At 40.0% G+C, this 25,063-nt stretch overlaps 1 protein-coding gene across 34 annotated transcripts in view; it reads left to right on the top strand.

The window, feature by feature from the left end:
* The window catches only part of adgrl2a (adhesion G protein-coupled receptor L2a), a 91,928-nt gene that overhangs the window by 47,993 nt on the left and 18,872 nt on the right, over positions 1 to 25,063 (top strand). For 23 of the 34 annotated variants that reach the window (XM_061738402.1, XM_061738396.1, XM_061738401.1 and 20 more), the window contains exons 4-12: positions 879 to 988; positions 2,505 to 2,564; positions 7,776 to 7,790; positions 8,914 to 9,714; positions 20,330 to 20,623; positions 21,366 to 21,469; positions 22,051 to 22,236; positions 22,757 to 22,795; positions 24,620 to 24,803. In XM_061738402.1, the coding sequence (XP_061594386.1) occupies positions 879 to 988; positions 2,505 to 2,564; positions 7,776 to 7,790; positions 8,914 to 9,714; positions 20,330 to 20,623; positions 21,366 to 21,469; positions 22,051 to 22,236; positions 22,757 to 22,795; positions 24,620 to 24,803 (1,793 nt within the window). The remainder of the gene's footprint in view (positions 1 to 878; positions 989 to 2,504; positions 2,565 to 7,775; positions 7,791 to 8,913; positions 9,715 to 20,329; positions 20,624 to 21,365; positions 21,470 to 22,050; positions 22,237 to 22,756; positions 22,796 to 24,619; positions 24,804 to 25,063) is intronic. The other 11 variants (XM_061738425.1, XM_061738424.1, XM_061738428.1 and 8 more) reach the window with 4 other exon arrangements.

The raw sequence follows: 25,063 nt of genomic DNA, 5'->3' as shown, positions 1-25,063 counted from the left end.
AACAATAACTATCCTAACCAAATAAGCAGAAAAGAGCTATTGATCTGAATCCCCATGTGCCAATAAAATTTTAGTCCCTGCGGTAACTGAGATGTTTTGCTAAGGGTGTTGACGTTATCATTGTGATTTAAGTGCAGCAAAAGCGTGGCCTCCCACATCTACCAGAACCTTAGGACACTTCAATTTTACAACATATGATGTTCAAATAAAACAAAACAAATGTATCCAGTGCAAATTAATGTGAAAGGTAAATTTCAATTTCTCAGCAGTTGCATGTCACAATGCATCAGGTATTACTTTTCTTATTGACATTTCACCAAAAGAAAACAGGTATACTTCTAATAGCGTTGCACAAATGTGAATTTTATTTGGAAATGACTGCATTGCAACTTTCATGAACAAAGGTAAACATGAGGCACAAATTTGTGTAACTGCAGTTGACTCAGAATGTAAAATAGTCCTGTCCAGTACTGACTCTAATACATTCAGATGGAATATGCAGACTCTTGAAAAAGATGTGGAATTGTGCAGAGTACAAAGGAGAGGAGCTCTCTAACATAGACAAAAATGACTATATGCGTGCAGTAGATTCGCCAGAAAAGCATTAAGTGAAAAGCAATCAAGTTGGATATTACTTTACTTCAAGCAGAGCTTTGGCACATGATAACTGCAATTTAACATTCTTTTTGCTGAGTGTTTTCCTCTTCAATTGAGGAATGTGAATATTGCTCAACCTGAGCAACAGTTTAAAATTTGTTATTGCACTTATACTATGCATTCTGGCTTTTATTCATTGAATTATTTCACTTTTTGTTCAATGGGTCTAGCAGGGACTTTTAATATACTCTTTCTTCTCTATTTACTTTTTATCTCATTAGATGCAACAATCGGACCCAGTGCATCGTGATCACGGGTTCGGATGTCTTCCCTGACCCCTGTCCAGGGACCTACAAGTACCTGGAGGTCCAGTATGAGTGTGTGCCCTACAGTAAGTATGACCCTTCTGTCATGAATTGAAAACCCTTCTTCTTCCTTTCCCCCTCCTTTCCATTCTCAGTTTCTCTCCTCCTTCTTGCTCTCTGTCGATTCTCTGTGTTATATCACATGCTTTCCCATATCTCCCCTGCCTCGTCCAGACATTGTGCTTTCTTTGTCTGCAACACCTTCCAGCACTCTTTTTTTCCTCTGTCTCTGCTTCAATCTATGTCAAGCAGTGAACTTTCCATGAAATATGACCTGTAAAAGCCTTTGGTCCTCCCCTGCGCTATCCTTATTATCGATGTGCTCACCGTGTTTCCAGTGGATCAACGAGCCTGGTTATGAGGTAGCAGAATAGAGGGAGGTGCAGACGAAGTCATGCTGACTCTCTGGGATTGCAAGCGGGAGTTTAATTTTTCTTCGTCTTGTGTGGAGAATTCTCTCAGAGGAAAGCGCGGCTCACCATGATGGCTTAATATACAACTATACAACAGGTGTTGAAATATGTTAGCAGATGTTTCATTATGTAACGGAACAGAATGGCTTCTCTCATAAGTGAACTAGGTAATATTTCATCTAAGGAAAGTGTGTTGACATTTTGTATCTTCCTTGCTAAAATATTCATTGCCATTGAGAACTCAAATAATCTTTAGGTTGCCCTTTGTATTAAGAATTCCCCTTTGTCGTTTAAGCTGTCATGTTCATCTGTAGTTTTTGACCTTTTGTAATTTTTACATAGTGATTAATGGCAAAGATTTAGATGACGTGCCAGAATCACTAGTTCCACCACTAATCACGTGGAACTAAAATAATTAGTTGGCGAGATGGCATGATAGTATGGTATGACTGTTTTGTGCTGCCATGTCTTTTGATGTGTTTCATTGTGCAGAGGGTGAAAAGAGAAAATTAAGGGCAAACATAAACAATGTGCTTTTATTCTACAGAATTTTCTACACAACACCTCTGTTCTACGTTGCTCATTACCACCATTCATCACTAAGCTCTTCCCCTTGGTGTTGAATCAGATTGCTCTGAACATCATTAGATGGTGAAACTCATTACAACTTAAAGGTTAACCTCTCTGAGGCTTTGAGGACCCCTAATTAAACATGGAAGCAGCAATAATGGCCATTTGAGTCCAAACTAGTGAGCAAAGACAAATCCTGCAGCCCACACCTTAAACTCCTAACAGCTTGTGCTTCTGCTTTCTGGTTTTTTCTCTCCCTCTTTTATTATTGTCAAGTGAAGCATTGATCACTTGTTTTGCTGTGTAATCCCCAACCTTAATAGAAGGATTAGCCTAAAAGGTGCACTTATGTCCCACCACTGTTTGTATTTTACTTCAGTATTGCACAGCGGAGGAAACAGTGGAGACCACTATAGGGTTTTGGAAATTAAAATTTGCTCGTAAGGAGTTTGTCCTCACAAAGTCTTTTTAAGAAATAAAAGAGAAAACAGAGTCAGGTCCTCATTTCACTCAAAGCAGTTTCAAACATGTCTGTAGCCCCATCTTTTTGCTTCTCAAGGTCCATGCCCAACCAGAATAGGACCAAGAACACAGAATGTATCCTATCACAACTGTCCTGGTAAGTGTTTAGTATTCTCCTCGTCTTATTCAGTCCACAAGCCCAGTCCAGACTCTCCTACTCAAGCCCCTCTGTAAACTGTGATAGTTTTTGGTTCATAGGCAACTTCCCTGTTTTGTTGCTTTCCTCTTACCAGTCCTCTGTCTCCTCTCCCCCAAATACTGTATAATCAATATGCTGCACATCATTTTGTAGAGTCAGACTAATGCAGACAGAAGCAATCATAAGAGAAGATTAACTTTTCCACACTAGAGAAAATTCTTGCTACAGCTTTCAGATGGGATGGCAAATCTCTCTACTACAGTTTTCTACTTTTCAGATGGAACAGATCATTTGCCAAACACTAAGATTTGTGATTAAAAACATTTCAGTGGCCCAGAGGCTTAGGATCCCCAGGATTTGCTGGGACACACGACTTGAGAGGATGTTGTGCAAGAGAACGTATTAAATCTTCATTAAGCTGATCAACATGGGGAACACAGACAGTGTCCTCATTTTGACCAATAACTACCACTCCTCAAAATCTCTGTCCCCAAGATATCTGACCAGCAGTTTAATGTTTTCGTTCTTTGATTAATTAATTTATTCATTCTTTCTATTGTCTAAGCTGTTATGGCAAAGCAATTTTGGATTTTGACTTCAGTGCAAGTGGCCCTTGCAACAAATTGCCTACATTTCCACCACTTTCATCGGTTTGGCTTTATTATTTGGTTCTTGTCATAAACTGCGCTCATTAACAACATTATCTTCGAACTCCAGCCAAGGATGTAAATTTTTGCCTTCACTTGGCACTGACTCATACTCTGTATTGGCCCCAGTAATTGCTTCAATAAAGCAACATAAAAGCCAAGATGTTTCCTTATTAAGACAGTGCTCAGCAAGCTATTTTCAAATAACATAAAAGAAAAGAAAAAAAAAAAGTTGTCAAATCTGCCTCATGCCCGTGGGCATAAACAATCCTCAATGCTAATATTTTCTTTGTCGTCGCCTGATAATGCCGTAGCTCTCTGTGACAGTGATGATCAGGTTAGGAATATGAAGGACAGCATTACTCTTTGTTCACCTTTGGTGTTTATGTTCATTCTCCCCCTCCCACGTGTTCTGTTTTATGTCATTTTATGTAAAGCTGTGATTTTGATTAAATGCTCAAGCACTCAGCTCAGCCAGCAGTGGATAAGAAAAATGTATTCCTATCAAGATCGAGCTATAAATAAAAAAAAAAAAAAAGTAATTTTGAATGCTCATCACAATTGTATATGTAAAACCGTAACATCTGTTGGAGAAAGTTAAATGTTTTTGGGTTTAAGGGGTTTGGGATGTGTTTCATGTTTGTTCTAATGTTGCTGAATAAAAACTGTCTTCCCTTCCTCTGTGCAATCTGCAGGAAACCTCCCAGGGTATCTGACTCACTCTCCTCATTCACTGACCGATTTCTGATCACACTGATTGCTATTTCTATTTTTACATTTCCACTAACGCCGTCAGGCCTTCCTTCATGTTCTCATTTTCTTTCCAGATTTCTCTCACATCATGTCTCTCTGTCTGCCTAAGTTTTGTGTTGTTGAGGGAGCTTCTGAGAACAGTTGTTAATTTGTTTGTTTCCTATCCATGTATGATCTTTTCAGTTAGGTGCAACACACTTTAATTTCCTCTACAGAATCAACTGAATTCATTTGTGGATCTTCAGCAATATCTAGTGACAAACACTTTTCTGCCACTTTTCAAACTGAACTTAATTTTGACAGAAACAAATTCGGATATGGAAATGTGCAAATCTGAGCAGAAGAAAGTCATATTACTCCACGGTGCAATCTGCTCCACAATGTTCACATTGATAAATTTGCAGGTCTCTTTCATCGAGGTTGGGGATTGTGAAGACAGAAATTGAAGAAAGACTCAGCTCTCTATAGGAGTGGCGGTCTAGAGTACTTGATACTTGCATGTGTCCTGGTAATCAGTTACTGCATCATTCAAGTAATTAATCTTACATTGAATGATATTGAATACCATTAATAAATCCATATCACCATAGACATTTTATTACATTAAATATGCTTTATGATAGTTAAAATTATATGATGCACATTTCCTTTGGAATAACTTCCGCACCATGCCTGCTAATGTTTTTTTGTTTGTTTTTTGTTTTGTTGTAGTTGTTTTTTTAAATGTGATTTGATTTCCCTCCCTTTCGCTGTTGCAAAAAAACATTAGTTTTTTTGCGATGGCACCCCCACCTTCACTCAATAATGTATTGATCCAACAGCAAACGGACCAGTTATTAAAGTGAACTGCTTTTTTAAAGTTACCTTTAAAATCAAGTGATATGTTCATGGACATTTCAGGTCATCGTGGTCGCGGTTATCCAGTTTTTAACAGCTGCATTTTGCATGCCTTTTGAGCATATTTTTATAGGAAACCAGTGGGAGCTACTCAACAAATTACTCAAGTTTTAGAGTTATATGGAATTGACATTTATGTTTCAGTTGTGTGAACAAAAGCTGTATTCATCCACTTTCACCAAACTAATTGCAACAATTACTTAGTACCTTCTACTTGTATATTTGTAGATGGTTTCATCATATAAAACATTTTCATCTTCACTAGTTATAATCTTTAGATGTTATGACAAATGTTTTGTGTTGAAATGTATGGCAAATAAATAAGAGGGATGGCAAGCTAAAGGAAAAACCAACAATAACTGTGATGTGTAGCTTTAATGTATTACTCCAATGTTTGAGGTCTGTGGAACTCTAACAATTAATAACAATCAATCCTGCAATCCCAGTCATCCAAGATAATCATTATCATGATTTTATGATGAAGCTTGGCATTATTAGCATGGTTATAGTATAATAGGAAAATAAATGAACAGTTGCAATTGAATGACATTTAGTTCTATGAGAAAAAATCATTGACTATGACAGCCCAAACTGTCACAAATTGTCCAATTTGTGTTTCAGTGTGCATTGAGATCTGAATGCCACCAATAGTTTAGACACTGGAGAGTGGGAGGTCTGTGGCTCGGGCAGTAGAGCGTGTTGTCCAATAATCAGAAGGTTGGCAGATAATTGAGAGGTTTTGAGTTTTTGAGTTGTCAAAGCAAGTATTTTAATGGGGCAACTTTTAAGCTCCAAGAGTGTTTTCTCAATTTTTACAAACCAAACAATCAGTGGGTTATTTCAGAAAATAATCATCAGATTAATTAAAATAATCTTTAATGGCTACCTGTTATAATTAGACTCCAGCCAAATTATGACAACAGTCAAATACTCCTTTTCACTTGCCTAATGACATTATTTAAATATTACAGTTTGATAATAAATATTACAGTATTACACTACTACAGTATTAATACTTGAGACATTTTTCTGCAGTACATTTAGTGCCTTACGTACAGTTATGTTGTTGAGCTTATTTTACTGTATACTGTACTTAATTTATCTTATGAAACAGTGTGATTGTGGGACGTTTACTAGTAATAAAGTATTTGTACCATGTTGTATGTACAGTGTGTGTATGTATATGTGTATATATATATATATATATATATATATATATATATATATATATATATAATATATTATTATAAATTAGTTTCTGTTAGCATGTGTATTTATATATACACACACATCTGTAAACCATGCCTGATGGCTTTTTTTTCACCACTGAAGAAGGAAATACTAGTTTCACGAATGTTCTTGGAGTCTATTAAACAAGAAAAAAAAAGACTTGTCTACTTATCTTAAAGGGAGAACACACTCTATCAAAATTGAGCACAATTTAATCGATAAGATTAAGGGATCACAGTGTCTGCGGGCAAATGTGGTGAGATTGGTTTGCCAAGTGTGGCTTAAGGAAGCAGTGCAAGTATAAGCAGCCTTGCTCTTTGCAGTTAAACATCCAAATGTCTGTCTCTATGTGGTATTGACTACTCAAGTAAAGCATAAAGCCACATTCAACCTTATTTTAATGGTCTAAATTAAAAATACTATCAGAATACATTAGATTAATTTTATGGTTACAGATTTTACAGCAAACAGTAACTGCTCATGTACGTTAAACAAATATTGATATCTGATTTAAGCGACTAGTATTTCTGGTGTAGACTATCAAAGATGGGAATATTTAATTGTCTAATAGGTAATAGAACACTTTCCCAATACATTTATGTTTGCAGCGAGGAGGTAAAGCGCTACCGTCCTGCTGTAATATGGACTGCTCTTGCTGACACAGTCCAATTAAGTTCTTCTGTGACATTCTCTGTAACCTGAGGAAGATCATCTCTTCTGTTTGTCCTTACATATCTCCCTAATGCACAGTTATAAACTCTGACATTATACGCGTGTTGTCAACACTTTTTATTGATGTTTTTCTCATAGACCTAAATGCAGATTATTTTAGAGTCAGGGTTCTTATTTGATACTCCAGGAAACTGAGCAGTTGTAACTGTTCCCATTTCTCCTTAAAAACTAAATGTTCTCAATTTCTTTTACTCACACCATCTCATACAAAATCAGAGTCAGATGAGATTACCGGCTACTGTGCGGTCCACCTGCGTGAGAGACTCTCCATTTGCTTTGTTTTTTCACATATTCTGGTTTTTCCTTTGATATGCCAACTGTCTTTGGCCTTTAAAAAAATGTGTTAATGGTGGGTGGATTATAAAGACTAAAGTGTTGTTTTACTTCTGCTTGACAATTTTAGCTCATAACATTCATATAAAGCACTCATCGGTAACAAATAAATTCCATCTTAACCTTAACCTAGTCATTTTTTTCAGTATATATTTTATCCTACAAAAAGGATCACCGAGATGGTTTTATAAGCAAAAGTTAAATGCCATTTAATTATGGACATCAGACACTGAACCAAACCTGAGTTGCCATCGGTGATAGTATATACTCAGACACTGCAGTAAGTGGAAAAAGAAATCCATCCACCACAGCATTTTAAATCAATAGGGACAATTTGTCATGATCTTGGTTGTGCTCTGAGCATTTTTCATGTGCTAATCTAACCCCATTTCTACTACAGGACTTCAATGGCTGTGCATCTTTCTCACAACTTTCCTGCTTTAATAGGTGTACCCGTCTTTTTCCATGTTTCATAACATGATGCTGCATATGTGATCATAGCGATGACAGTTAATTCATATTAATCTCTTTTTTTCCCTTGCACCCCTTTCATTCTCTCTTCCAACGCTTAAAATAGAAGTGGAGCAAAAAGGTAAATAACAGACACGATCCAAACCCTAGCTCCTTGTTTTGTGGCATCTGGTTGTAAATTACCTATTTTCCCATGGTGGCCTCTACAAACACATTGCAGACGTCTCTTTCAGAACACCCCTAATCTAACATTAACAGCCAGTGTAGATCTACAAGGAAAGTAAGGCTGGCCATAAAAAAGACACCACAAGCAGCCGAAAGATCTAAATGGGGGTGTATTGGCTGCGGTCCATAGGGACATCCTCTTCTCATTCTTCCTGGGTGCTTTTGCTACTCAGCAGAATCTCATATTGCTTGGCTTCCAAACCCTTCCCCATAGCATGCCATGGTAACAATGTTTCTTGGCCCTCTTTTCAAGCTATTGCTTTCTACTGTCTTTTCTTCTGTCAGCCCCCTTTCCTCACTCTCTCCCCCATTATTCTCATCTGATCACTTGCTTCTCTTTTCTCTGTTGATTCCTATACCTCTTATACCTCAGACCAACAACCAAAAACACCTCAAGAGAACCTCACTGAAAGTATTCCTAAATTTGAATGGTTGTAACATTTGCACCACTTTGTAGTGACAAACCTCTCAGGTATATAGCGTAGACAAGGTGGTGTAACTGAAACACATCTAAGAATACACATTTTGCAGACTCTGCTGACTCCTCCTCTCTCATAATCTCTTCTGTCTGTTGCCAAGTTACTTTAGTTGGCTGCATTTTTTTTGTTTACAGGACCAATTGTTTCATTAAGTTTTTTTAAGTATTTATTCAATTATTTAATTTAATTTTTTCCGTTTCCTCTTCTTTGTTTTTTTTCTCAACTGTTAATGTCTATGAGGCCAATCTTCTTTTCTTTTCAGACTAGTTTATATATTTATACAGAATGCTTAATAACTTCTCTATTTCTTATTTTCTTTCTATGCACAAAACCAAAATCCTTATATTGCTTGTGAATATTGGCTATAGCTGTTAGCTGTGTTTCGGCCACTCTTTGATATGTGTTTGTTCTCACTTTTATTGGACAACCTGTAAAACAAAATGAAGACGCTAGGGATTACATCGGTAATACATTTCACAGTTTTATGTTTCACATATTAACCTTTGTCTGTTTCTCATTCTACTCTTTTCCCATTACTAGTTTTTCTTTGTCCGGGGACTCTGAAAGCTGTCGGTGAACCTTCCTTTCTATTTGAAGCGGAGCAACAAGCTGGAGCCTGGTGCAAAGACCCACTTCAAGCTGGCGACAAAATCTACTTCATGCCTTGGACTCCTTATAGGACAGACACTCTGATTGAGTACTCCTCCCTGGATGACTTCCAAAACGCCCGGCAAACCATCACTTACAAGTTGCCTCACCGGGTGGATGGGACTGGATTTGTGGTCTACGACGGTGCTGTATTTTTCAACAAGGAGCGTACGCGCAACATTGTGAAGTTTGACCTGCGAACTCGAATAAAAAGCGGCGAAGCGATCATCAATAGCGCCAACTACCATGACACGTCCCCTTACAAGTGGGGAGGTAAAACAGACATTGACCTGGCAGTGGATGAGAACGGGTTGTGGGTGATCTACGCCACAGAGCAGAACAACGGCATGATGGTAATCAGCCAGTTGAACCCTTACACCCTACGATTTGAGGCCACCTGGGAAACGGCCTATGACAAGCGCTCAGCCTCCAATGCCTTCATGGTTTGTGGAGTACTGTATGTGGTCCGCTCCACTTATGAAGACAATGAAAGCGAGGTCAGCAAGAGCCTGATAGATTACATTTACAATACCAAACAAAACCATGGGGAATACGTTGATATCCACTTTCCCAACCAGTACCAGTACATTGCAGCTGTGGATTATAATCCCCGAGATAACCAGCTTTATGTATGGAATAACTTTTATGTCCTGAGATACAACCTGGAGTTTGGTCCACCTGATCCAGCACGTGGTAAGATTGCACATGCATTTCTTCTACAGACAACAATGTTAAACTTTCTTGCAGAGATGGTGACTGTAGTTCCTGACGATTGCACTGTGATGTTCACTTAGTATTTTCCATCTATGTGTCAGGAGTAACTGCTGACTGATTTTTTTTATTTGAAATCTCATATGGGCCAAATATGTTATGGGAAGCTTTGGACTGTAGAAAAGCATCTTGGAGGCTGAAATGAACAGGTTTCTGTAGCAAACAACACCCTAAAGCCGGTTACCACAACATAAGGGATCAGTAACTATGGGATTTGAAGTGGTTTACTATCCCTGCTTCCCTTCAATCCCTGGTTCTGAAGCTGCAAGGCCCATTGCTCACATTTTCTTTTTTCCAGAGCCAGTGAGACGAGGAAAAACAGAGTTATACAGTGAGGGAGAGGGAGAGCGAGATATACACTGACTCTTACTTCTGAAAACATACATGCCTGGACAGGTGCAAAGTCTGACCTAGGGCAAGGTTAGATCATTCCCCAAGTGAAGTTCAAACTCCAATCGTCCATCAACGATTGGAAAAAGAAGAAAAACATTTCACACTCTGAATGCAACATATAAGGATTCAAGGTTCCACCAAAGAAAAAAGGGTATACACATAGGAGAAGGATCAATCATCCAGGGTCACATCAGCTGCTTTTGTTTTTAATTTAACTCTCAAGAGCGGAGCAGAGGCTAGCCTTGGCTTGAGATAGCCCTTGCACTGAGAATATAATAACAGTAATTATCTTAATCCCCTCCTCACCAACAGTCCTATGTCCTGGTAACACTCATCACAGTCAGGGATGAGCCACAAAGGTCAAGCAACTTTTCCACAGATTATCCAAGAGCTCAGTATTTATGAATCTTTTTCAGTCGTCCACCTTGGTATTGGTGATACAAGGGCTAGGGCTGCTAAATTGGGTTCAGCCAGTGGAACTGCATCAGTCTAGACATGATAAGACAAGCCTTATTCTGACAAAGACCAGGCTGCAAAGCAGGATTAAAATACATAGGGTTAAGTGCAAGCCTCATGAACATAATTATTTACCCTCTGAGTGTTGGATGTTCCTTCAAAACAGGTGTGAGAGATACCAGGGAATGCTAGAGATTAGGTATTTGAATTTTACAAATACATATTCACAAATTTGAAAAGTTTCAAATAAATGACCAGCAAAATTAATTTATTATGATAACTGCATCCAAAAAAATGTACTACAATACACACAGTACACCAATTTTCTTGGCTGATGTGCATAAACAGCAGCTGTAAAAGGGATCATCATATTTTGATTCCATAAACTGCAAATGGAGTATCACACAGTCAAACATCAGCCTCTGTTTTTAGCAGATATGGAATCATCTGTGTGCAAATAGGCTGTATGCTTAATTGATTTGTTCACTGCTGAATGGACACAGATCACCGACAGATGCTTTTAAAGAATCTGCCATGAAAAAACATTGCAGTCCAGATTTTTCTGTGCATTATGTCTGAGTGCATTGAAAATAGTCAAACCACACAGTAAAACCTCCAAGGCATCCAAAAGAACTCACTTCCCTTCCTGTTGAGTATGTTTGGAAACATACTCTGCAAGACGTACTGTATTTGTTTCTTGAGGCACACATTTTTATTTTAACACCAACAAGGAATCTGTTCTCTGTTCTTGACAAATGAGACTTGAGTCAGGCCCTGCTGCTGACTAATGTATGTTGAGTTGAAGTCGATGAGAGCAAGGGAAAATGGTCCAGGTTGATCATCAAGATGTCAATAAACTTGTCCTCCCACATGGGTGATGTTGACACTTAAATGATGGCACTTTTTTCTAGCTGTCACAGGACGTCGTCTCTTTGATGTCTTGATGCCCGTTTCTTTGCCTGCTTCACCAGGCACTGAAATAAGCTATTGAATGCTTTTGTGGTAAAACTTGAATGCATTCTGAGCATTACAAGAAAAGAAAAAAAAAAACAAAGAATGAAAAGAGCATTTCAGTGTTACTCAAACTCAAATCATCTCAAGCACAAACGGAAGCTTAGCTCACATGCAAATTCAAAAGCACTACGTTTACAACAGAGCCAGACCGGCAGACCCTTTATTCATCTCCATTTTAAATATTGATACCTGAAAATGTGAAAATAAAATATGAGAACCTATACATTATTTGAAAGTACAAACAATATCCAGCAAGATGAAAAGTACTCACAACACCAACAACTCTTTGCAACCAGAGTGCACAAGATTTTAAATAGCTATTACCAGTAATCTACAGAGATATATAGTTGTAGAAAGAAAAAGCTCCACAGTCAACAGTCACAAAAACAATCCAAAAAACAATATACTTGAAAGCTTTTGGTCTTTATTTCGGAAAAGAAGGGATACATGTCATGGAGATGCAAGAACTATGTTAATTATGTTTGTCTCTGGAGAAGAAAAAAATCCACAGCTTTTCAATCTTTTATCTCCATATTTTTCTTCAAGGGAATTCCCAAGCTCACACAGAGGACGAGTCTGTGGCACAGTTGTTGGGAGAGACATTCATGCTCTATGCATTTGCTAATGTATACTCCAATTCTTACTTCGTCTTCCGCCGTATTTCTCGACTTCACAAACAGCTCAGTCACTGGATTTGCTTCGTCATAGAATGCATAGCATCAGAGAGATATTAAAAGCATGTGCGACAGACAGTTGGGTTCTTGTCAACTCCAATAACGTTCCTCGTGTCGAGACAAGATCATCTCTTGTAGGATTATGTGGGAGTGGATGGGGTCACATCCAACACGCAGCTCCTGTGGAAGTGGACATTAAATGGGTCAGTAAGTCCTTCTCTTGGCTTTGACCAACCAGCCCATAATCCACTCATTTAGCCATGGATTTGTACATGTTTTCCTTCTGGCATATTGGAGCTTATAAAATGACTTATTCCTTTGTCACATCTTGTAACTGAGATGATTACAATTGAAATGCATTTAAAATGGAACTTTTAGATGAGATTTTAAATTCATTATTCAGCCATATATAGGCTAGAGAGTACATGAATACATATGTGAAGTGGTTATTAGAACAAAGGCAATGACCTCTTTTTTTTAGGAATTAAAGCGGCAGTTGTCTGATGTGACTTGCCAATTATCTCACAAAACGCTGCATGTGGTCAAATGCTCCCATAGTTAAAGTGGGACAAAAGTGCTTTTCAATGCAAAAATGTTCAGCGGTTACAGATGCATGTGACTCATATGCATACGCAGTTACCCTGGAGAGCTTACCTCTTACAGTCTGATGAATATACATCTCTCTAATAAGCACCACAAAGATTCATCCCCATCTTCTGCAGTACTTACAGAGAGGTCAACTTCTGCACAGCACACTTAGAGCAGAAATGATGAAAATGAGAAATTGGTTACGGATGCTTTCAAAGCAAACAGCAACTAACACTTGAAATTGGCACCAATATCAAAGTAATTTAAACTGTTTTTTTTTCTTTTTCTTTTTAATCGCGCCACCACACGCTGAAAATGTTTTATGTACAGTGATAAGAGGTCATAATAGTTATTTTCCAAAGAGTTGGCATTAAAGTTAAGTTAAAAACAAACGAGAAAAAGTTAAAAAAGCAAAACAAAAAACAGCCGAATTGGTAAGCTTTCAGTTCTGCGCAAACCGAATGATGGCACCATTTTGGCTGCTTCCATCTTTTGTGGAGTTTCCATAAATTCCCCTCTTATTTGTCACTGTTTGTTTAAGAAAAAACAAATATACAAACGTCTGTCCTAATCCCACACACAAGGGTTTAAAAATACATACACCACCGCCGTATCTATTCACTGAGATACAACTTGGCTCAGTTCAGGACGCTGGCTAGCTGTGTGCCACCTCTGCTTGGTGTCTTTACATCACAAAAGGGAACACTGGCAGCTTAACATGGGTGTCTCTTTTTTTTTCTTTATGCCAATATGGTGCAACTATTGAGTGAAAGAGGCTACAACCATTTGATGTGCTGAGTGCTTGTTTCTTCAACATGCTCACCAGTGGTACGGGGGCAAGAATCAGGAGGTGTTAGGAATGGCCAATTTGTTTGTTTTCCTGAACAACAATCCTCCCTCTCCCCAGCACTCTGTCAGCTGCCCAAGCGGACACAGCGGTCTGAAACGAGAGGTTATCGATGTGTAAAATCATCCTTTTTGTTTTTGCTTACCCCTACTTCTGTCTTATTTTTGATGCTGTGGTTTCTTTCTTTGCCTACTTCCATCACGTTCATTCCTTCCTTCATCACCTATCCAGCAGATTCAGTTTTTCTCTCCCATGAGTGACAGTACCTCCTATCTAGACATTTGCGATTCATTCTAGGTATGTCTCAACAATTATGGACATGTTTGACCTCTCTCCTAAATTCAGGCTAAAGCCTTGGCCAAACTGCTTAAACCTATTCAGAAGATTTGTACACTAAATGATTGGATTTAATTAAATCCTGAGCTCAGCATCCTGGAAAGCTACAAACACAACAGGCCACAGATGACCTCCAGAAATGACGTTTTGAATGATGGAACTGTTTTATATAACCTTTTTTTAGAAAACATCACGACTCTCCTCTTAGTGAAACTACATATATTTCAAGTGGGATTGCTCCAACTACCTCTCTTAGTGTAAGCTGTTGCTTATTGACCTTATTTCCTGTCAGGATCACAATCATTTATATAAGAATAACAATAAGTGCCCATGGTCGACGAGATGGAATGTAATCAAGCATCATAGGTGGCTATATTTTAGGATGCATGTAAATATATGACCCCTCCTAAGACTTATCGGCAACATGGTTAAGCCAGGTTAAATTCATTTAGCTTCATTATTTATAATTTCATTATTATATAATTTCATTATTATATTATCTTAAATGTCCATAAATCTAAGAATCTGTGCTTGGCTCATAGATATTCTGAGCAGTATATTGTGTAAAATGGGAGGGAATTTTACTCTGGTAGGACTTTATAGGGTTGTGAGATGGCCCTTTGTCCCAGCTGCCATTCATTATTCCTTGCATATAAATATTGAACGCACATTTAGTTATTCTGTCTCCGTCACGACACTGTTCCAACTCTTGGTTAAAATACAAGAGCAAATCTATCTGTGTTGATCAAAGAATCTGCCATAGAGGATTTGCTGTCTCAGTCTTTCTGATAACAAACTGTGGCATAAAACCTAACCGTTGAGTGTTTTTTGCCAATGAAGTCTATTCATCACACGAGGTCAGATTTCTTCTGAAATCTGATCATGATCTTTGCTGTTGCAGTGTAAGATACTGCAGCCATTTGCTCTAATCAGATAAGGAAAGCCATTTCCCCCATATCCCCCAAAACACCTCAACATATAATGTTTTTCTTATTTTCTCATAATCCCAAACTGCGAGATATCGCCGTTGTTGAAATGTCTCCGCTGCTTTAGTTTTACCCCTGTACACAATGTGGCCAGCTGATATCTACTACTATTACTAGCACTGACGATGAACAAGCACGTGTGGCACAGCAAACCTCAGACTGCAATTTAGAAAGATACAATGAGTTGTTTTACATAGAAAAAGAGAGGAGGGGGGGTGGTTGTGGTTACGCTGCGTCTTATAGCCATGGGGACCCACAGGCTCTTGTTTTATTACACTCAGACTGTGAAACAAGGCGTATTAAAAAGAATTATTACTCAGACTTCACAATAGTCCCTCATCACTGCCTGACACTCGTCTTTGAAGAGATTTATTTCACACAGCCCGATCACTATGTATCTAACGGTCTCTGTTCCTCTAATCAGTGCGAATGTGTTTTTCTGTGTGTTTATGTGTGCATACAGTACAACTCCTCAGAACTCTGTGCCAAAAAGCGAGGGACCACCCTCTCGTGTGCACGGCATCCCATATCAGTCTGCCTGGCACACTTAGAGTTAACGCTCGAAATTTGAGGCACGTATAAGTACAGAACGCTGCAAGGAGAGGAACAAAATAAGCAGCAGTAGTCTGGCGAGCTGCTGTTTATGTTTCCTGTTCTTCTGTGTCCTTTTGTGCATGGAGTTGTATATGAGTGCTTAGATGTGTTTACGCCTATGTTTGTGGTCCCGTTGGAGTGAGTGAAGTGTGCTGGCTGCCTCTGTCCGCATGAAACAATGCATTTGTACTGTGGCAGAGGGAAATATTGGAGACAGTGGTAAATAACATAATCCAGCTATTTGGTTCTGTTCCCTTAGACATCAATGTATACTGAATACACTTCACAAGCACATGACTCATGGGAAATCGTGTGAATTTTCTCTCAGCTTTCCTCATATTTACTGCTGATACGCAGGCAATCACACGCCATGTTCCCGTCCGCAGCTGCAAACGCAGCGTTGAAAGACGTGTAATCCAATTTCCTTTGTGTGTTATTGTTATTATTGGTAGATATCGAAATGTATCACAAACGTGTTATAAATCATCCCTACTTCTTACTGAAGAATAGCTCCATTTCCATGTAAACCTCTATGCAAGAGCACATCCTTAGGGTTCTGAGTTAGATGTATGTCTGAAACCGAGGCGTTTCCGCGGCAGTAACGGTTCAACACCTTATTTCCATTAACCTGTGCTCTGTGTCGAAGGAGCTGAAAGTGGATTGGTTATTAATTTATCTTCTCTTCACTTGATTCTCCAGGTCCACCTTTCGAAGGCAGAGACAGACTTTGAATTGTCTCAGGTCCATTAGCTCGTTAACTTTTGCTTTTTCTCCTCCATTAGGGTGCGATTACCACTAAGGGACCCACGTTTGAGTGTACAAAAGGCTCACGTCTTTTACCTGAGCAAAAAGCGATTCTCTCGACGAAGATGTGAACAAGGAAATAAATCTCCTAAGAAGCCTTGACTCTCATCATCAAGAGATTATTCCACAATAGAGTAGGGGAGAGGGGGGGCATGAGGGAGATCAAGTCATTCTTTTAACTTTTTATGCGGCAAATTATCTGAAACAAATCCCAAATGTGTGTTCCCTTACCATTACCTTCTCCGTCACAAGATAAACAGCACCTGATAATGTGTGTGAAACATTATCCTGATGAACAACCGTGCAGTGTCTACTGAAAGTGAAGCCATTAAACATAATATAACAGACACACACTCTGTCACTTTCCATTTGTCACCCTGACATGAATACTCAATCCTGGTAAAGTCTCATCTCAGCTCCATGTGAGTGGGACTGTTGTGTGTGCGTGTGCTCCTAAGTTCTTACTGTTATGTATCCATATGCCCCAACAGTACTCGACAAAGCCACGGTCCTCTCCTTGATTCCTGTCTCGAAGTGCATCATCAATCCTAGACCTATACCCCCAGTGGTAATAACAGAACGACTGGGAAGTGCAACATCGTGTGGGCGATATATCAAAGAAAGAGGTTATGAATACCTGTCTTTCGGCAGTGCTTTGGAGAATATCAGTTCGTGCATTCACACACTCTGTGACAGCTAATTGAAGCTTCCCCTTGGGCTGAGTGCAGAAGAGAAGTAATAATCAAGGAGCCTGCTCTGGTTCCCAAATATGAAATCTGCTTCTTTTGACTACCAAAAGATATTGAACAGGGATGGCAGCGTACGATGGCAGCGTACGATGTGGATCACCACGGTAGAAAACAGAAACGTTTGGTTAACTTTATGAATCAAAAAAAGTATGGAAGAGGCTGCTGAGGCATTACCGACGGATCGATACTCACTTATTATAAACCTTTCCACATAGGCATCTCTGTGAGGAAGTCACTACCTGAGAGGAGTGGCCATTTGAATACTTTGGGTTAATTCGGCCCAGCTTTCATTGGATTAAATTAAACCAAGCTATGGCATAAAGGTAATACGATTATTGTGTTGCTGGTAGGATTATGGGCTGACATGCCACGCACACGAGACAGCGGTGGTCAGACAGGCTGCATTGTTTACACATAAATAACACAGGCAAGTACAGCCTACGTTCACATTAGCCTCTTTTTCACACACGAAAGAGGATTACTTTGCATCATAAACATGACATGAAAACCCCCAACAGGATTATTTTAGCCCTTTTCATATAATGTGTTCTCATAATACTTACCATTAATGAAGCCCTTTAAAACACAGCTGTAATTGGTGACAATATGGAGCCAGAGCAGGTATTTTTAGCAATGCCAGCATAGCTCCTTTCTTCTTTTTGTTTTTGCCTATTTCATGCAATTCAAGCATCTTCAGCCAGGAAAGTCTTTTTTTTTCAAAAGCAAGCCAAACCCATTAGTTTTAGTCCCATAATATATCAGTTTAACATGAATTGTCTGTCCAGTTTTGCTACTCGTACAGGAACAATAAAGTATCAATGAGCCATGACAAGCCGGTGTGTTGATGAGAGTGTAGACGAGATTCAGTTGTTCGTTGACGTGCTTGTAGAAATGTTTTTACATTACAGTAGACCCGTCTTTGATTTATTGGCCGTAGTTGTCAGCCATTTATTTTAAGCCATACTCCCAAAGGAAGATTCATTTTTATTCCAGTCTGGATTCTCCTCCACCCACCCATGGAGACTGAGATCTTATCTTAGGGAATGAGAAACCTTTAAAGGGGCCCACAGTTTCTTGGGAGTCATCTGGACACTTGCCAAGCAACTTTAACCCAGATGTTTAAAAGAAGCAGTAATAATGATTTATGCCTTATGTTGACCCACATTCATTGCCACAGAAACCACTCAAATTAACTCATAAATTTGCAAAAGGATTGTACATATACGTGGGGGGGATATAACGTTCACCTTTGTGATTTGTTGTCCTGTCAGCCGAGACTTTTAACTGTGTTAAGTTAAAGGCGAGGAAACAAGAGAGGTGAAGCCACCCAGCCAACCCTGCCTTCAGCGGTGTCAAAACAGACAGTCAGCTGTGTACACCATGATGCCACCAGCACGCGCGTGTGTGCGTGTGTGTGTGTGTGTGTGTGTGTGTGTGTGTGTGTGTGTGTGTGTGTGTGTGTGTGTGTGTGTGTGTGTAATTCTCTTGGCTACAACAGGAGGGAGCACACAGAGTCATCTCCTCTGGTCAATAGAGCCTAATTCTCCACAGGTAGCAGCCAGCCTCAAAGGCGATTTCCCTTCAGCTCAAATGTGCTGAAGCCTTTCATCCACACTGTGATAGTAGTGGTCGTGTGTGTGCATGTGTGTGTGTGTATTGGGGGTTGGCTGGAGGTTGCTATCAGCCAGAGCCATTATCCAATGTAGGCAACAGATATGGAGGTGTTGTCGCCTGGGGTCTACCAGCCTCTCCTCCTATCCATTGGAAGACAGAAACTGTCCTCTTGCTCCTTAGTTTGGCCCCATTGTTTCTGAATGTTTCTGTCATCATCCTCTTTTGTGCCTGTATTTTCTACAGCCTCCCCTTTCTGCCTCCCAAGTCCCACATCTCCCTCTGAATCCCTCCCGTCTCTCTCTATCTGTTGATCTTTCTCCCTTCTATGTTTTCGCCGCTGGTCGTGCTGCAGAGAACGACTGTAGTGTGCCCCACTCAAGCAGTGTAACAGCACCTCTTCACATTCTCTGCATGCTCTACAGGCAGCCTAATGGAGGAAATCAAAGTACTCAAACGCGATTAGATTCACTATGCACATCGCATTCCAATCAGAGCTCCTTTGACTGATGTAGCTCATCCTTTTAAATTCACCCAAGTACATTTTTGAGAGGAGTTATGGTTTGTTTTTTTGGCATTTGTTGGTGTGGAGTGAATTCATACCAAAAAGTATTTTCCTCAGGACTTCATCTATGAAACTCCCTCATGTTTTACTTATATGAAATGTAATTACAGTGTTATTCACACTCCCGTAGAATATCTCATGAAAAATTGCCTCATAGTTTTTGCTTAGCAGCTCATGTTAAATGTAAGGAGTGTACTATTTTCTCCGTTTCCAGGACTGAGACATATTATTTCTGCCCGGGGCATTGCATGAGTTACGACACACCTGCTTTATCAGAGTATGAGTTGTCGGGAGAAACAACTGTAAAATGAATGTTCTGGCACCGTGGCTATACATACAGGCCTGTGCTGCTCTAGTAAAATTTAATCAGCTGTGCCACAAAATCTCCCAGGTAACGATGATTGTCAGCCGTGAGGATGTTACTGTAATTATCATCTTGTTAGCTTCAGACTTAGCGCCTTAGATAAGCTTGAGTCAAAGGGAAAGCAAATACACTTGTTGCATCAAGTACTTAGCAGCAATTTACAAAAAAAAATGGCATTTGGATACAGAAGCACAGGACTGAAGCTATTTTTAAGGGAATAAATCTTATGGGTTAGTAAGACAGGACATCAACTCATCAGATGGGTCAAGCTTTCACACCCTGCTTTTTTATTCTCAAAAAATGTATAATATTATGCGCGACAGGGGCTACGACGCTAATGAGCTGACCCCACTGAAAAACCACAAGTAATCGTAGCATTGGGTTGTTATTTTTATTCACAGAGCTGCATTGTGTGTTTATAAGCTGCATGTGGGCCGCTGAGAAGCAGATGCCATAAATCATGGCAGCGATGATGTTTTCTTCACTGAGCTGCACACATGACATGTCAGGGCTCCATCAAATTATAATCCTTCTTTTACCCGCTCTGTTTAAACAGCCCCTACGCTGTCGGAAGTCCCCACATCCACTCCGTCTCAGAGAACTACAACTGTTGCTACGACGACCACAGGCCGCTGGGGTGTGGCCAATACTACCACAACAGGGCTCAAAGTGGGCAGCGGGGGAGCGCCCAAGCAACCTCCGATGATTCCACAGACTACGTCTCCTCCTCCCCTGGAGTCCTTCCCTTTACCTGAGCGCTTCTGCAAAGCCACTGAGAGAAGAGACATAATGTGGCCTCAGACCCAGAGGGGCATGCTTGTGGAGCGACCTTGTCCAAAGGGAACGCGAGGTAAACAGGGCTGCTCACCTCAGGGCCATGTGCTCGCTGTGTTTAATATGACCCCAAGCATCTCAGGAGAACATCCCTGAGTTTGTTAGATCTGACTGATATTCTCACATAGCAGGATATTTTTATCTACAAAGAGCACTTGTGTCAGGGAATCAATGAAAACAATTTATTATGGTGTTGATTTTAGCTGTGTAACTCGATGAAACTTGATTAAGCAATGTGTGACGGTTGTGTTGGAGAGAAGCAGGCTGACTTGTTTCCCCTCAAGCGCGCATGGAGACATTCATTCCTTTTTCGATTGTTTGCGAAATCGTGCTCAGACTTCATCAGACAAGGAGCTGATTAGGAGAGGAAAAAAAAATAAAAAAATTGCTGCCACTTCATAGCAAAAACAGACGAGGTATTCCAAAATATCTCCAGACAATTTTTACGTGAATGAAACTGGTGATTGGTGTTTGGAGTTTGCTGGATTCAACAATTTCAGTGTAAATTGTCCACAATTTTCTCAGTGGGAAACCAAATGAAAAAGGAAAAAAAATATGTCCTGAATAGTATATCTTTGCACACAATTTATGTACCCTTTACATTTATGAATTTTAAATGCCTGTGTACATACAGTACAGTTTATTTATTTCCTCTCTGCTCTGGTCCTTTTTTGTCCTGTTAATGGCCTGATGATAAGAAAAAGAAAATGGTTTGACTTGATGGATCTTGACTATTCTTTCCTTGTTTTCCCTGCCAGGCACAGCCTCTTATTTATGTGTTCTTTCCACCGGGGACTGGCACCCAAAAGGCCCTGATCTCAGCAACTGCACCTCCCACTGGGTCAACCAAGTGGCCCAGAAGGTTTGTGTTGTTTGAGCTTCACCTCACGGTTCTTCTTCAGATGTGTTCATTTAAAACACTGGAGCCACTCCGAGTTAGTCTTAGCACCACTGAACAGGTGACAACAAATGTGGGTCAGATTAACCTGAGAACAGAACCTGTGATCTGAAAAAGAGGACTGATCTGCCGTATGTGGTTGTGTTCAGAAATACTCTACAAACTGCATAAGAGTTGAGAAGCAATCAAATGTTTGTTTTCTGATGCAAAAAACAAAAAAAAAGAAAAAATGGGTTGGGGTTAGGGTAAACATTATAGATCTGCTTGTTCATCTCTTTTGGATCCAAAACAGAAAATATTTTACTGGTGAAAAGTCACTCTGAAATTGTCAGCATTCTCCAGCGTCTTGGTGCTCAGTTATGACTCTGAGAACGAGATGAACTGAGCAAAGCCTTTGAAGAAGGACTCGTGTTTGTGATATTAAATTAGCCGCTTTTGCAAGGGCTCATTGATGTGTTGGTTCTGGAAACAGGGCTGAAAAGAAACCCCAAGAAAAGTCCTTCTGCTCTACTTTGTCACCAAACACCCACTCTCTCATCCTGCAGATCCGCAGCGGTGAAAATGCGGCTAACTTGGCCAACGAGTTAGCCAGGCACACGAAAGGCCCTATCTTTGCTGGGGATGTTAGTTCCTCAGTGCGCCTCATGGAGCAGCTGGTGGACATCCTGGATGCTCAGTTGCAGGAGCTCAGACCCAGTGAGAAGGATTCTCCAGGACGGAGCTTCAATAAGGTAGTGACAACCACCAGAAAGCAATGCCAGCAGGAACACAGTCAATCCATCTTTGTTTGTTTCTTTAAATCAATTATTTTTTTCTGAAGTACTCCAGAGTTCACATGACTTTGGATCATCATTGACAAGATACCTTCATTAAACAAGTTATGAATCACATTACGTTATTCCATTTCACGGAAGCTGCTTGGACTTAAAATTAACGGAAGAGAGGTTGTTGATTTAATTTAACAAAAACAGAATAGCTGTTTTAATGACTTAAATTCCTGACATGTAGCAAGTATCTATATTTCATGGCAGTAATTGTAATTAATTGCAGTGGCCATAATATGGCTTTGTATGTAGTGGGAAAAGAAAACACGGCATGTCATGGGTATTATCCACAGCCACAAGTCCCTAGTCGGATCATTTACTGTATTTGAGTTTTTACATCTGGCACACAACTTATAAACGTATGCAAATTACCTGTCTCTATTTTTTAATCTGTTTTTCTCCTTTTCTAATACAAAAAAAAACCAAGCTTCAAAAGCGAGAAAGGACATGCAGAGCATACATGAAGGTACTGAAGCAATGCTTCTGTCCACTCTGCTTGCTGCTGTTGCATCTCTTCCTACACACCCGTATGCGTCCAGCCCAAGCCCAGCAGCATGCACCTTATGCACCGTCATGTATTCCCTCCTCCCCTGTGCTCTCTGCTTTTCTCAGTAACTGCTCGCCACACAGCCACAGCTGCCTTCAAAGAGCCCTAAGACAAAGAGACGGTCTCTCCAATTAGTGATGTGGCTCTTTTTTATTTTTTATTTTTATTTTTTTCAATGTCTCTCTGTGTTGCTTTCTCCCTTATGCTTTCACAGCTACAATATGATGTATTTTGTCATTCATTCTGCATTCTCTATGCACGCCTGGATGCAAAACACCACAACTCAAGCAAACATCCTGTTTGTACGTCCCTCATTATTCATCTGATGGAGGACGTACTGCTTTGTTGAATGTGTTTTGGCTTTTTGTGAGAGCTCGCTACAACAACACTCCTGAATTCACCCTTCCAGATGCATTTTTTTTCACTAACCGAGGTCTTCACCTGACCTTTCACTGCATGTAAGGTAAAAGCAGTGGTTGTTGTTGCACAAGGACACAGGTTTTAGATCTTTTTTTTATTATTTAATAAGGTTCAGATCTGTAGCTATGTCTGGCTAATGGGATTGCTGCAGGCCAAACAAGATATATATTTTTTATCTTTCCTGTTTTTTCCCCCCTAAGGCTTGCAATTCAAAATGTTTTGGTCTCGTTTATTCTTCTTTGGGTACCAGGGACATCACTGTCCTCTACCTGTCCCCAACTTCTACCCCCTCATTTGAGATTTCTCCTTTGGGAGGGAATTAAAATGGATCAGGCTAATTAGCTAGTCCACAGACAAGTGCAGAAAGCAAGAAATAAATAAATAAATAAACACAATAGATAAAACATGTAATTCCCCACATCCTCTCATGTCACATAGTCCTTTTACTTTCTAATGCCACAATCGCTGTATTTGAATCTGGGGATGGTGACACTGTCGGAGAACTCGTGTCGATGTAAATTACAACATTTATTGGACTAATGGCAGCATGAGAGGATCTGGCACAGGGCTTGTCAAATCAGCAGTATCTGACATCCGCCATACTTGACACAACATCGCATTAGCTGCCCCGCCCCCCGGCCCACCCCACCCCTTCCACCAGACGTCACTGGCATCGATCGCCTGATTAGAAACATTGATTTGATCATTTCCTGAAATTACCTTGCATTGTCTGGACCTCATTCCACATTTATACCCCGTCTTCCCTGAACCTTGAGGCGCGCGCGGGGGTGGGGGGGTTGCAGTCAGGATAGAGTCTTAACAGTTTGACATATCGCTCACATTTCCCTGACCTTTTTTTTGTGCTTTTTGCAGGGTGACTTAATGAATGATTGTACAGTTGTACAATGAGATCTGCAATTAGAAAAATTTTAATTGAGAACAGCCTTTGGTACTTTCATCAGGCCATCTCTTAATATCCTGTTATCAGGCGGGCCCGATAGTCTCAGCGCGCCGCAGCTCAAACTGCATCGTCCTTGAAAAAAGACACTGAATCCCCATCATCAGTGATGCACCTGTTCATCTCCCTCTGCCTTCATGGTCATTACACTACTTTCCTGATTCAGTAGATTTTGTTAGTTTTGTTAACAATAAAAAAAAAAATACATAAATGGTTTGTATTTGGTTGTGCAGTTCATTCATTAATTCATTCATTGTGTCTGCACGTTGCTGCTTATGCTTGCAAACAAATGATTGTTTCTGAGTGGCTCAAACCTTTTTGCCTTTTTATTTGTTTGTTTGTCTGCGTTGTGTGGTTTGACACAGGCCATAGTGGACACGGTCGACAACCTTCTGCGCCCAGAGGCCCTGAAGTCCTGGCAGGACATGAACAGCACAGAGCAAACCCACGCAGCCACCATGTTACTGGACACTCTGGAAGAAGGCGCTTTTGTCCTCGCTGACAACCTAATGGAACCTGCCATTGTCAAAGTCCCTGCAGAAAACATAAGTAAGTAAAGCAGAGGTGAGCAGATGACGAGCCTTCGCAGTCACGGCAAGCTCAGTTAATTTGATTACCTTCAGTTCAATGAAAGAGGCGCTCCTGTGATAGGAAAGCAAGGCCGCCTCGTAAAAAAAAAAAAAGCGACTTTGTTTTCATAATAAATGTTTAAACCTCGGGGGAACAGAAAAACAGCGCATATTAGGTTTAACGAGTCGCTTACTGACAAAGTGATGAATACCAAACAATTAAACAGACTGGATTCTCTG

This window comes from Cololabis saira, chromosome 13, assembly GCF_033807715.1.
Source record: "Cololabis saira isolate AMF1-May2022 chromosome 13, fColSai1.1, whole genome shotgun sequence".
In the NCBI taxonomy this organism is placed as follows: domain Eukaryota; kingdom Metazoa; phylum Chordata; class Actinopteri; order Beloniformes; family Belonidae; genus Cololabis; species Cololabis saira.
The sequence above is the reverse complement of the archived record's forward strand: the minus strand, read 5'-3'. Positions and strand labels throughout refer to the sequence as shown.